Source organism: Anticarsia gemmatalis, chromosome 3 (assembly GCF_050436995.1).
Source record: "Anticarsia gemmatalis isolate Benzon Research Colony breed Stoneville strain chromosome 3, ilAntGemm2 primary, whole genome shotgun sequence".
NCBI classification, from domain to species: domain Eukaryota; kingdom Metazoa; phylum Arthropoda; class Insecta; order Lepidoptera; family Erebidae; genus Anticarsia; species Anticarsia gemmatalis.
In genome coordinates this window covers 351,128-365,830 of record NC_134747.1, presented here as the reverse complement: position 1 = coordinate 365,830, position 14,703 = coordinate 351,128, and the positions used below count along the sequence as shown (strand labels likewise).

The window sequence follows — 14,703 nt, the reverse complement described above, 5'->3', positions numbered from 1 at the left end:
GAGTAAGCAGAAAGTTATCAGTTTATGTATTATCTAACAAGGTATCGTTTTGGCGACCGTCTGTTAGGTTAGCTATATAATTTGAGAAAATGTTTTTATTAGACTTCAAATTGACTCTGACTTAAGATATGAATCGAAACCCTCGACATTCATAAGAACTAGTTCAATAAAATATAACACTTCAGTAACCACTAATTATCGTTCACAAAAACCAGCCAATTACAAAAACGGATTAACTAATCCTGTAGAATTACTTCTACACACAAATGGATTTGTGAATTTCGTATTCAGCAATGAATAAAAAAGGTAGCCACTTAAATAAATAAAATACATTAAAACAAAAGATTTGAAGGTGACATTGTATTAACACACTCGAATCACAAAAATATATAATTTATTTGCGATGAAACCACTTGTCACAGAGATATCTCAGATTTATAAACACGAGAATAAATTCATAACACAGTTGTATTAACAAAAATATTTTCGCTTCAATTTAATCAAAACTTCACAAAATAAACACTAGCTGATTGTAGTTGTACAATGAATAAAGAATACATTTAAATAATCCTCTCAGAATAAAATCGCTTATCACAATTATCGATAGACTTTTAAATCTTGCCGTCCAAAGTTTTGATCTTGAAGTAATAATCGGCTTTAGAATCGAACCAATCTACGGGTTTGCCGTCGTACCACACGTATGCTCCTTTAAGAGTTGCTGGGGTTTCTAATAATACCTTCAGTGGAGCCTCTGCAGCCTGGTCTGCGCTGTAGAAACCCACTCCATGAGTCATGTCTGTCTGCACCAAGCCTGGGTGAAGGGAGTTAATAGAAATGTTCCGTGACGCCAGTTCCTTCTGATGCACCAATGTGACTGCACTCAAAGCAACCTTCGCAATTCTATATGAAGCTATCGTTCCATCATCAGCCAAGTTCTCCTTGTCGAAAGTTCCATTCTTCGTTTCTTCCAAATACCAGTTGACGAATTCGTTGACATCGTCCACAGTCAAGTCTTTGCTGGACAGCCTTTTGATCCAGTACTCATTCCTTATGTTAGATAGATGTCCGCAGTCACTAGAAATGTTCAAAATCCTTCCATTTTCTCTCACTATCGGGTACAAAATATCGTGGACCGTCAGATTGCTAAAATAGTTAATATCGACGACGTATTTAGATTCTTCGTAGGAGTCAGAACCGGTGACAACAGCTGCATTGTTCACTAGGATGTCAATGCCACCATATTTCTCCTTGACGTGATCTCTGAATTTAGTGATGCTGTCTTTGTCGGTGACGTCGAGCTGGTGGTACTCCGGTTTGAGGCCAAGTTCGTTGAGTTTCTTCACAGCTTCCTTTCCCCTGGTATCATCTCGAGACGTGACGTAGACTGCACCGTTGAAATTCTGCAGTAACGCCTTGGCAATGGCAAAGCCGATGCCTTTATTCGAACCGGTGACTACTGCGACTTTAGTCATGTTGTTCTTCCGAAGTCCGCCTGCCGAGTGAGAGATACCATTAGTGATAAATGTATTTATTTTCAAAGAGATAATGGCTTATCGTGTTTGAAAGAATTATGTAATAAAGTAGCAAATAGGTTACGATGTTATTATCAATACGTAAAAGTAATTAGTTTAAGATAAGGTGTGTTTATCTTTCAAACACTTTTTTCTAGATTTATCTGTGTATTTATTTTTTTATATTAATATTCACCATAATTTGGTAATTTCACAAATAATTTATTGTACATACAAATATATTTATAAACTTAATCTCCTCGAGACAAAAATAGGTGTAACCCTGCAAACGGTTAAATAACTTTTTTATTTTTGTCATATTTGAAATTCGTTTTAGTTATTACTATATTAAAAAATATATGTATTAATGACCAGTATTATTGATAGATTAAAATTAAATAATTGTAAATAAATCGTCTTAATTATAAACAGCTTAGAAATTCTGTATTCATTATTTTTATCAAATCGTTTAAAACAACTGGCTTGAGTAACAATTCCGGATGTTGTTAAAGCGATGGTATTTTGATGGGCAATTTCGTATACAATCATATTTTTATGGTTATAGCCTAGAATTGGCAGTTCAAGGGTCCCATGGGAACTGGAGGGAACAAAATGGTTGCCATCAAACGGCAGCTTCAGTTTTGTGCTCTAGTTATGGTATTTCATATATTTTGTAATAATATAACATCTGTGGCGCAGTGGTGAAGTTGGTCGCCACACCACTACCAATGAGATGAGAAGTCGTGGGTTTGATTCCCACACGGAACACATGTTTCTGCGATCCACAAATACTTGTATCGGGTGTGGTTGTGTCTGGGACTTTGTGTCCGTTGTTTTTATGTTTGTAAAAGACAACACCAAGAATTGCTCTTGTGTCGCGACACAAGAGCAATTCTTGGTGTTGGCTTTTAAAAAAAAAACATTGCAAGACTAGAGGTATCATCGATCCGTCTCTTGTCTTAGTAAAAAAGCTTCGACACCTGGGAATAATTTATCAAAGTAGATTTTTTTACCCTTTACGTAAATTTTGCGATGTTTTGATCGAAACTCGGTGGTCTTATGAGCTAAATGTGTAATGCGTCCCGGGGGAGGCATGTGCGGCCTACATAGAACCTTTGAGATTAATCGATACCTGACCCACAGAGCATGTAATGTACAGAAGAAAAGCCGAGTGCTGGTATATTTTTTAAGTCATAGTAATTGCTTGAAGCAATTTTAATCCCTTTATCTGTAAATTTATCTTCTGACGATAAACGATCGGTAAGTCCAAGTAGCAGATAATAATTATAATAAAAGTTTATCTAGACGGAAACAACAGATATTGCCTACTCACTGTCATTTCAGTCTCTAAATGAAGATATTTTACTTATTGGCCCAGTTTTTAAGTTACGCCATTGATGATTGCTTGTCTGTTGCTATATAATTATTTCGATTATATTATTTAACTGCTTTTCTAGTCTAGTTCTAGTTACAAAACGTCTAAATTTTTTTCCATTTCAATGGACTATACTGCTTCATTAAATCGCGTGTAAAAAGTTCGTTCGTTCGTTAGTCAAAATGATTTTTAAAAATTATAAAACTAATACTTTTATTTAACTATGTAGGTAATGAGTGTAACGACACAAAGCTATAAACACATGTCTATACTTATAAGTATAAAATCAATTAAAAATAAACCTTTCCTGCCACAAATCGTTCAAGACTTTCCAATATCCACCATCTCGCATATGTTTACCCACTTTCGTCACAGCTTTACCTGAAGCGTGTATGGTAAGAGCTGCGCCTCAAGTCGATCACGACTGGTAATCGAAGCTGTAGTGTTGTGCCGCCTCGATGTGATCGTGTTATGTGAGCGGTCGTTGATCTTTGCATGTAGGTTATGAACTATTGTGGGGTTTAAGGGGTATTGTGGTTTATACTAGTGTTATAAATATGATCTGTATGCCTGGCTTGCTTTCAGGACGAAATTGAAGAATCAATTTCAATGATATTATTATTGAGCGTAATTATAAAGTAAATGCACAGGACTAAACATAGGCTACTTCTTTTTTAATAAACTGAAATAGGGGATGTTAACAATAATTCAAGCGGGTTTATTTTTTTTTACCGTTACTGTCCCACTGCAGGGCAAGGGTCTCCTCCCAAACGAGCGGGAGGGGCTAGGCCTTGAGTCCATAATAATTCAAGCGGGCTACCTAGTACAAATTTAAGTCGTTGTTAGTGAAGTGCACGTGCACAGAGGAGCTCGTGGCTTAGTTTACAACAGCCGCACGGATCGATCTCTGAGGTTAAGCTACGCTTGCCGAGGTTGTTCCGTGGATGGGTGACCATCTTATACATATCGAGTTCCTCCGTGTTTCGGAAGGCACGTTAAATTGTGGGTCCCGGCTGTCATTTTCGAAAGATCTTTGACAGTCGTTAACAGTAGTCAGAAGCTTGAAAGTCTGACAACCAGTCTTACCGAAGGGTATCGTGTTAATACCCAATGTAACTGGGTTGTGGAGGTCAGATAGGCAGTCGCTCCATGTAAAACACTGGTATCCAGCTGCATCCGGTGAGACTGGAAGCCGACTCCAACATAGTTTGGAACAAAGGCTAAGCGAATATATATATTAGTGAAGTGCACGCGATTGTCTTGAATTCGATTTCCACGCGGAACAAATATTTATGGTAATTTTACATACCCAGTTTACTTAAGTGTTTTATTTATGCGAGATTTTATATTTGTTAATAGATAACATTAAAATAAAATCTAAAGTGTTCTGTGGCATACGGCCTTTTTTTTCAAACCAACTACTGGCCTCCAAGCATCCCTCTATATCTCTACTGACCTAAATAATTATTTTATTACCTCCATAAACGGTGTTACAAGCCGATAGATATCATCTTATCAATAACCCGTCTTACAGTAGTAATAATAATATAACGACTGTTCCCACCCGAGGGTCAACAGGACCGCTTTATGTCCGGAGTGTTCCGCAAGATTTATAACCTGATATAGTGGCGGTTCGATACCCGGTTTAACGACTTTGTACTCGTAAATATATATCAGTAATAAAAGTTAAAAGTAATAAATATTGTGCGGATTAAGGCCTTGTACATTGGAGTAGAGAGCCCTCTCGAGTGGAATCAAATCAACTTAGTTCTTAACCTACAACTAACCAAAAAAATCAAACAATTTAACCCATTACCTTTCCTACTGGTCGTCACTCTGCTTGTTAAGATTTTGACAGGCTTACGTTCTAAAACGTGATTAACCCATTTAGCCCAGCCGTGCCCAAACGAGGACGCCCTTACAAATACCCTCAACTTTTTTATATATTCGATTTTACTTATTTCTACTGTCGATACTTAAAGGTTAAGAAGATTTTCGTTTCTTAGTACACTGAAAATTGAATGAAAATAGTTTATAGTGTTTTTTCTTGGTACTTTTTGGAGTGTTTTTATGCATCAGAGATTACCTAAAGTAAGTATTTTTTATTATTTTGTTTTTCTTCTAAGACTTGTTTCTTTTTTGCATAAAATATTTAAATAAAGTATGTACTGTTGAGATAAATTAAAACATAATAAATAATTTAGTAATTTTACCAGAGAGAGGGATTTTATAACAGTGTCCCTAATTGGGGCCAGTGGGCATATACGAGATAAATATTTCGTGTTTTTGTTATAAGGTATTTTTTGGATAAACGATGGCTAAACGAACATTCTGCGGTGGCAACGAGTACCACGGGCTTCAAGAAGCACTCCATGCTGTGATGCTTGAGGAAGATGATGATGCAGTGCTAGAATTAGTTGCCATACCTCCAGAACCTAGTGTTCTTACTGACGAAGAAGAAGGCGATGAGGACAATATCGTCAGTAACGACATTCCACGTGACATTCCTGGTAGAGTTGAAGTATTCACAGTTCTGGATGAAGAATGGAACAGCAGTGATGACGAAACTCTTGTGGAAACCAAGAGACAAACTCAACTCTAATCCCAGGGACCATGTCGTGTTCTTTGATAATTTTTTCACCAGTTTTGATTTGCTCAGAGATTTGCAAAAATCTGGGTTTCGTGCAACGGGTACTGTACGTGAAGGTAGAACTAAAAAATGTCCATTGGTTGCTGTAAAGGAGATGAAGAAGAAAGACCGTGCTGAATTTGACTACCGTTTCGACAAAGTCAATCAAGTTCTTTTTGTTCGTTGGCTGGATAATAGTGTCTGCACAATGGGGTCAAATTATGACAGTGTTTTTCCTTTGGGAAAAGTAAAACGTTGGAGCACTGCCGAGAAGAAAAAAGTGGATGTTGATATCCCGCATGTTTTTCAAACATATAACAAGGGAATGGGCGGTGTAGATCAAGCAGATCAGTAAATTTCACTGTACCGCACTGCTATACGTGGAAAAAAATGGTGGTGGGTGCTATTTACCTACATGTTGGACCTCACAGTTGCAAATGCATGGCGCCTTCACCTTCTAACAAATGATACCAAGCTAGACCAGCTTCAGTTTCGACGCTATATTGCCCGTCATTATTTGAGACATTCAGGAGGTCAAACTTTGCGACTACCAGCCTCTGTGGTGCCAAGCTAGCAGCATGACGGAATGGTTCACTTTCCACAAAAACTCTCTAGACAACTGCGATGCACCGTATGTCATAAGAAAGCACGCTGGCAATGCAAAAAGTGTATAATAACTTTATGTGTAGAAAGAGAATGTTTCGAAAATTTCCACTCCATATGAGCCCACCGTCCCCATTTAAGGACGGTGTTTTTTTTCTAAAAACCAATTTCTTTTTTTTTAGTTTCTTTGTGTTTTCTTTATAATTATATTACCCTTAACAAATTACAAAAGAGGTTTCGTAATTTGCACTGGCAGATTTCATTTGGGGCCAAATGGGTTAATCAAATATCTAGAATATCTATGCAAGCATACAAAAAATATTTTTCAGTAATTAACTAAGTTGTTAAGTTAAATTGCAATCTATAGTAAGAAAATATCGTTGCAGAACATTGTATTTTATTTATTGTACTAACCCGAGCATTTGCCAGAATTTAGGGCTAATAGTGTATATTCAGCTTTACTTCAATAAAAATGGACCTATTTTAACTAGATTATAACTTGAAAAGTACTTATCTTGAGTTATAGTAGAAGTTTTATTTAGAGCGTACTTAGGAAATAGATATCTTAATTTTAAGATCGATTGTTTAAGTCTGGACGTGACATCTGCGAGTAATGGAGATGATAAAATTGTGAAATGTTTTTCAGTTTTGTCGCTTTTTAATTTAATGTTGGGATTTATAATCCTTTATACTGACTACAAAATAGAGGATGTACTATGTTAATGATTGTTTTTTTAAATATTTTCGCCTACATAAGCCACATTGTTAAGATAGATGCTTGATTCGGATTTGAATCCTGGTTACTCGGGCAAAGCCAAGCGTAATTGGATTACAACTTGTTTGAAAGTACTATTTGTTAGAATTTGATATGGGAATAGACTCAACCATTGTTACACGGAACTAACCATATACATAATTATATTATTATGCAGCAAAACGGCTGTGTATTTCCTGCACTTCTGTCTACAATAGGCGCGATGTATGTTATTATAGTAGCGGTTTTGGCAATGTGTCGTATCGAAGCGAAACGATCTATTTTCCACGCGAGTTTGCTAATAAATAAAGTAGAGACTGAGAAAATACTTGTCTAGGTATGTTTATTGTGACTGTCTTTCTGGTAAATTAAACTACATATTAATAAAACAAAGTGCTGAGACTTAGGAGCTCGCTCGAGTATTTATGAAAACTTCTATAAATTCTCGCCGAGGGTATGATGAAACTAAGAAACCAGCAACGTATGCAAAATGTAGAATATAATGTATGCTTGGAACGTCTTTCAGCATTATTAGGATTTTAAATTCTTATCTCAAAATTCAGGGAAAATGTGCAGGGATCAGATTTTTATTGAAAAGATTCTCATATCTTATTACTTTGAAAGACTGTAATGAAAGTTAAGGATAATAACTTAGAATTTCTTATTATTAATGTTTCTATTTAATAATAATTTCGCTCCAGGACTCATATCGTACCATTAAAATTAGTTTGACATTGCTGATGTTTTCCATGATAATATAAAACAAGGAAAATTACATAGATTCGCTGGAATACCATTTTATGCCGACAGTTAATAAACAAATTATGTAAATCGACAACCGGGTAGCTATCGAGAAATTTGAATAACAACCTGGTTTTTATTCAACATTTTTGAAACGGACATACAAAAAAATTTACTCTTAATATCTAAGGGGCATTTTTTTAAGTACATTTGAATGTCGTAGGTATGTAGGAAATCGCACTGGCATTTAAAACGATAACCTTCTTTATAATATTAATCACTAAGCAGATATAATTCATCTCTTGTAAAAAACTAAGGAGCTCATGTAATTTGGCGAGATCCCGTAATTAAGTGGGATCCCACATAATCCCGGTAATTCTAATATAACACCGGGAATTCCCGCCACTCGGCGTATTATGCGCGCAACTTTTTTATTAATGAATTCTATTTTTTGACGGAGAATTTAATTAATTAGAGGATACTCGGCAAAAGTGAATGGCATAATGAAATGTGGATTATATTTTATAAATTGAATAGCGGTGTTGCTCTTGTGGAATCAACATGATTTTTGATGTCTTTTTCGGCTTTTATTTTGTTACAACTTTTTGGTTTTTGCTTTTAATTTAATTACAATTTTGTCGCTTTTTGGCATTTATAAATTATAATATTTGTACAACGATATTTAGAAATTCTTTATAATTCGACTCGTAAAATTATAATGGCTTGTAAAATTAAAAACAAAAATATTTCGCTCACATCATTGTTTCTATCGATAACTACAAAAAGCTAAATAATTTCCTGCTAAAAAGCTATTCTGGCTAGAATCAATATCAGAAAAATAACTAGTTCTCTAAAGAATACTGCGGTCATAATTTAAATGACGAAGTTAAAAAATAAAGCGTCATTTTTATACTGACAATATAAACAAGAAAAAATGAGCGGTTTGAAAATATTTTTCTATGATTATGATGTCAACAGCTTGTTATTTAGCAACAGCTTTTAGTTTTCAACTTTGAAATTAGCATTCTAATACCGTGTTTTGAATAGATTTTTATAATAAAAACTAGTTTCTACTCACTACTTTGTTTGCATGGGAAGATTTCCCGGCATAAAAAGTATGTGTTAATCCAGGCAATAACCCATCTGCGTACAAAAATTTATTCCAACCCGTTCAGCAGTTGTTTTGTGATAGTGTAACAAACATACATACATACATCAAACCTCACAAGCCTTTATAATATTATTAGGATTTATGAAGCAAAGTGATCGGTTACCATTTTGGTCGTTTCTCCTCTATTCTTTAAAAAGGTTAACTTCGTTACGAATCTCGGGTTACTCGATAAATGAATTCCACCACTAATTAATTTTTTGTTAATTATTTCCGGCATATCTATTGCGTGTTTTTATTTTTGGTTAATTGGTTTCATTTTTAGTTGTAATTATTTTTCTGTTAAATAGCTAATTGAAGGTTATGAACTTTTATAATGCATTCCCTACCTTTAGTTTTGCGTTAAAACTTTCTTATTTAAATTAATATTATGTTATATTTTTTCATAACTGTACACTGAAGGCTTATTTTTGAAAATATGACTCAATTTAGACCCACTTTACATTCACAGTTGGCAAATTATTATCAGTGTTAGAGTGTTAGAACTACATATCACAGGTTTATTTTGGGCTGGCAATACTCGATCCCATAAACATGGCCGGCTTCCCGTTGTTGGTTGGTAGCCGTTACTCTTCGCTAAGCCTTAATCGTATTTCACAACACCCTCGAGAATTGCCACCGAATAACCAAGTGTTAGACGTTTTGCACGCGTTTGTGTTACATTTTAAAGGTTAAGTTTGTGAAAAGTATATTTTTCTGTTGATTAGGTTTATAAAGTTTTATGATGAATGTATAAAACCGCATTACTACTAATTACTGATTGACTTATCAGACTTAAGACTTTACGATAGACTTAGTGTAGATAGTGATCGATATTGATCGCTACGTTGTTCTAAAAAAGCATCAAAAATATTATCTCATCAAAATTATTGTAGACGTTAATGAACGTCGATGATATGATAAAAGGATGGAAGAAATTTAGAATGACAACCTGTCATGACGAATGCTTTCATGTCACTATGTCATTAAATTACAATAATAATAATGCTGACACATTAGAAAATACAAAACATTCTCACGCAGCGCGCTGTTGATTGTTGACAATATAAAATAATACTAAACGATACAATTATGTCGAACAGCAACTGCTTCGAAATAAGATTGGCAATAAACGACACCATACAAACTCAAGGTGCAACAATATTTTCGAGTATAAAAGCATCCAGGAAAAAGCGTACCTTATAGAAAATTCTCATGAAACACACACCATAAAAGCCCATTCTCCCCTCACAAATTGATACGTACGGCTTTATTCCCCATGAAACGTTATACGTCGCGGTACTTCCAATACATATTTTATTGTGAAACAATGTCGGTGTCGCGTGACAAAATACTAGTGTTCGTGTTCAAAGCCGTGTCGAGGCGTCGCTTGCGGCCGGCTTTATTAAAATTTTCGCTAAGCAAACCTGGCGACTGTAGTTCCGTGTTAGGCTATCGACACACGGCTTTTTGTAAAGGAAACTTGGTAATGGCGTTTGGCTTTCACTGAGGTTTTATAGGTTGTTTTAAAGGCTTCATTAAAATGTTTTGTGAAAGGAAAAGTTTTATTAGTTTGCATATTTTGATAACTTTTTTGTTGATCTTTTATTTTGATGTTGCGGAAGTTTAGTAACGCCTGCAGCTAATGGAGTAAACGGTGAGGTTTTGCATCTTCTTTAATATTCGTCATTGCATGTCAGTATCATATCGTGGGCTTCCGAGAAAAGAAAATGTAATGTTTGAAAAACAGAAGTAAAGTAAGTAACCTAGCTTCTTTGCTTACGCGACTTAATAAAAGAGAGCGAAACCATACACAGGATAAAGAAATTCCTTATTAGAGTTCCAATATTCTTGTACTATAGATGTAATCTTGACCCGTAAATTGGGTCATTGACCTTGTTATCTGGGAAAATAACAATACATAATATTTCTAAGACCACCTAGGCAGTAACACAATATAACTTTTACAATTATTTTAGCCCAAACTATTACTAAACTAGATATTTTATGCGTTAGTACCTTCAGTAATATTTCATCCTGAAAACCTAGGTTAATCTAGACCTGGAACTGTGCCAAGTAAATACTAAAACGCTATTTTTCAAACGTTAAATCTTAATACCGTTGGCGTAGGTTTAGTTAGATAAACTAAAATGCATTTTATTGTAATGTTACATAAAACTATGTTTATTATTGTTTAATAACAATATACTACGTTAATAAGTGTCTGTTTGTCCATAAAAAGGTGACCGGTGTCTTGTATGACAAGGTGTATGGATTTGAATGAAGAAAGAAAAGTTTTTAAGGGTCGTAGCAAGTTCTTTCTTCTCTGTTAAGCCCTATGGGTAAAAGGCGTTATTTCATGTATGTATGAAAAAACGTTTTTCCAAAATAAAATGAACGTAGGTAAAGCTACTAGCATAAGCTAGTAAAACATAGAAAGTACCCCTTTTGTGAAAAATACGTTTTTGATTACTCCAACCTTGTTCAATATTAGAACAAGTATTAAAACAGCTCCACAATAAAAGGCCTACACTTTATAAAAGTAACAATGTTTCCCCAACTCCATCTACAATAAAAATCTAATTTAGTTTCAAATTACTATTCAAAATCCAATATTTTCCTTTCATCAACTCAATAACCACTTTTGAAAATGCAAATTCTTTTTACCCTTTAAAAGTTTGCCTTTTTTATCCACTAAAACTGAATAAGTGTAAGAGAATAGCCATTGTGGGGCCGCAAACCGTTCCAATTATTCGTAACAGCCGCGAAAACTTACAGCGTCGGCCATTAAAACAATCGAGCGGTATGAATGGAGTAGATTTAATTAAACTGTTGGATCATTCGCCGTCTCGCTCGGTCTGTATGCGAGTGAGAGGGACTGGTGTATGCCGAAGTCGGCTGGCTTGAAGCCAGGTACTGTTGGCACGTTTTGATCCTTCGTTTTGTTAAGTTATTGGTGTTTTTTTGAGATTTCGTAAGCCTTTTTACTATTACGAACGACCTGTATTCAGAGTTGCTCGACCTCTGACTTACCGTTTAACTTGCATCCACTATTTTAATGCCTTTGAGCTTTTGGTAGTACAGAAAATACTTATTAATGCTATGAAATATACGGCTAGCGTGGTGAATTTAAGACCTCTTTCATTAAGGAAGGACATCCTTGCCTAGCAGTCGGAGTTCCATGGGTTAAATAACATATTCAATAAAAAAGCCACTAAGTATCTCAAATATTTTCTATATGAAGTGTATAATTGAAGAAACGCTCAAACAGTAGTTTCATTCTAAAATGTTAAATAAAACTTGCAAACCTCAAGTCCTTCCAATCAACTTTGACCCTTTCGACCTCAGAAAAGAACTCCGCAAGACATAAATCTGAGATATTGCGCGACACGAGCTACACTACGACACAACGACACAAGCGACACACGACACAAACACACCGCACCCAGTCGGTAACGTGTACTGATGTTATATTCATGTAATGACCGTCAGACGGACAGATGCATTTTGTTCCCTGAGGACTGTGATACAGTATAAGAGATAATTTAAAGTATATTTTTGAATATATTTATTGCGAAAATGGTGTCTACAAATAAGATATGTTTTCTAAATTTGGCAACTGATGATGTTAATGAGTAATTATTTAAAAATTCAAGATAAGCTTCATATCTTTTAATCAGAGAAAAAAATAATAAACAGAACGCAGAATTTTTGTTTTTGACGATTTTTTGGACAATCTTTTGTTTTTGACGTGCTTGGCATGAAACTAAAGAAATCTTGAAAAATATCGTCGAAAGTGTTAAAACCACGAACTATTCGTTTAACTAAGAATATATTTTCCCAACATTGTCATCACAAAGCTATTATCGCGGCCATATTTTATATCTTTAACTGTACTATCAAGTTTACAAGCCCACAGCGAGCTTTATGTCTCCGCGGATGCCCCAGTCCACTTACAATGCTTTGTTCACTCCAAATTGCATGGAACGCGAAGAATTTTTAATTTCGTTTTAACATTGTAATTGCTCGGGGTGTTTTAATTTTGTTACTTTGATATTTGGTTTACAATCTTTCGGTCAAGTTTTTATTTTATGTTTGTTTCAAATATGAATGAAACCAGTTTTGAAAAACAAAGGACTCAGTGGGTTGTTTTGGAAAATTCAACACCTTTTTTTTTCGTTTAAGTAATTTTGACATTTTTATAGATATTACACAGGTTATTTATATTATTTAAATGTTTCTGTGTTTTTTTGAGCATCGTATGCAATTGCCAATTTACTTATTATAAGATCTTTTGTTTAAACCCCGGTAGCAGAATTTTTTTATTCGGGTTATCCAATTTCAATTTTTCCATTAGTATTTATTCAGAAACCACCTACATTTTGGCAACTTTATGTTTTGGTCTACTCAAATTATAGGTTTGATTGTGTATCACATAATGCATTATATCAACTGAAAATCAAGTACAAAATTTTAATTTTCCGAATGTAGGATAAAAAATATTGTTTTTCCAGTACATTGCAAAACGTTTTATAAAAATGTTGCTTTCCCTCACTGCCAAAAGGTACATGTAGTATGAAATTAATTAAAAACATTCCTTCTAAAAGAGTAATGGATAACGTTTTCAATTAATTCATTTTTTCTCTTTAGTTTGTGTTTCACTAGAGCGAGGGAGCGAGAGAGAACGAGTGTGCGAGTGAGAGGTCCAATAACAAAGAGTTCACAATTGTTGAGTTGATTTTCAATTGTTTTTTGTCGTAATTATTTTGTTAGTGCAATGTTTTACTGACAGTTTAATTGAATGTATTGATAAAAAATGTTCCAGTTATCGTACAGAGTTAATTGGTTTATTTTGTAGTTAAGAGTATTTGAAAAGTAAAATAATATTTCGTTTGTATAAAGAATATTTGCGATACAAAACTACGTTTGTAATGCATTAATAATTCTACTGTAGGCTAAAACACATAAGATTTTGAGGGTAAACAAATATATCTTAAAGTAAAAACGAATTAACTTACTCTAAATCACAGATTTTATTAAGAAAATATTTAAAAACTAGTTTCGTGATAAAATATTGTAAAAAAACTAAAATTAAGAATTTCTTTTACTTAAAATAATGACAAGAATTACATGAAATGTAAAATTTACTGAAACAATAATCTGTGACTCATGTTTTTATATATTTTAGATATATTTTTTAAGTAAAAATATGTGATTTAACTTACAAATACTGCGCAGTAACAACACACGTCTGTCTACCGATGCAGGAAAACACGACTCACTTTGAAGGTCGCCGCACAGTCATATAATACAAGTATATACTTTTTTTACTTATGTACTTTGTACAGTCACTTACTTAATATAATTAAACGTTTATATCTGAACAGTCAGATACATAATAATATAGTGTGTTTATGTGTAGTGCTTATAAAATGACATACATAATACCTATTATTATGACACTTGTTATACCCGAAGGTGTAAGCCATATTTTGCGATTAACAATGTTGTTCTTCTTCTTCTTCGTCGTATGGTTAGTGGTCAACCTAGTGTCAAAGTTGTTTAAGCCGACCGAAGACTTTAGACGTGGCTTAACGACTGTTATCGTAGTAGATAACAACCGGGACCGACTTTTTACGTGCTCTCCGAAACACGGAGACGCCCAGTTCATATATGACTATGCGGCCACCCATCTATGGAATGACCGCGCCAAGAGTTGCTTAACCCACAGATCGTTTACCGACCGGTGAGCGCAACTGGCTATATAATATGTTGTAGAAAAGATCAATATATAAACTTTGCTCGACCCCGGAATCGAACCCTCGACCTCGTGATCAGCCGTCAGAGACGCTTCTAAATGCGGCACAGAGGCAGTTAATATTTATGAAATAACTTGTTTGAACATTAAATTAATATAATAAATACAAGTTGGTATGGTTGCTA

At 34.5% G+C, this 14,703-nt stretch overlaps 1 protein-coding gene across 1 annotated transcript; it reads right to left on the bottom strand.

Annotated features, from left to right (window-relative positions):
* Window positions 1-377: 377 nt before the first annotated feature.
* Window positions 378-14,047, bottom strand: LOC142987131 (carbonyl reductase [NADPH] 3-like). Its single transcript, XM_076135687.1, has 2 exons — window positions 13,986-14,047; window positions 378-1,492 (listed from the first exon to the last, which is right to left on the bottom strand). Exon 2 carries the CDS (start codon window positions 1,470-1,472, stop codon window positions 612-614), a length of 861 nt encoding a protein of 286 aa, XP_075991802.1. The 5' UTR covers window positions 1,473-1,492; window positions 13,986-14,047; the 3' UTR covers window positions 378-611.
* Window positions 14,048-14,703: the final 656 nt, after the last annotated feature.

Excerpts from the sequence above, each read along its gene's own strand:
- LOC142987131 (XM_076135687.1), bottom strand. The coding sequence starts at position 1,472 with ATGACTAAAGTCGCAGTAGTCACCGGTTCGAATAAAGGCATCGGCTTT.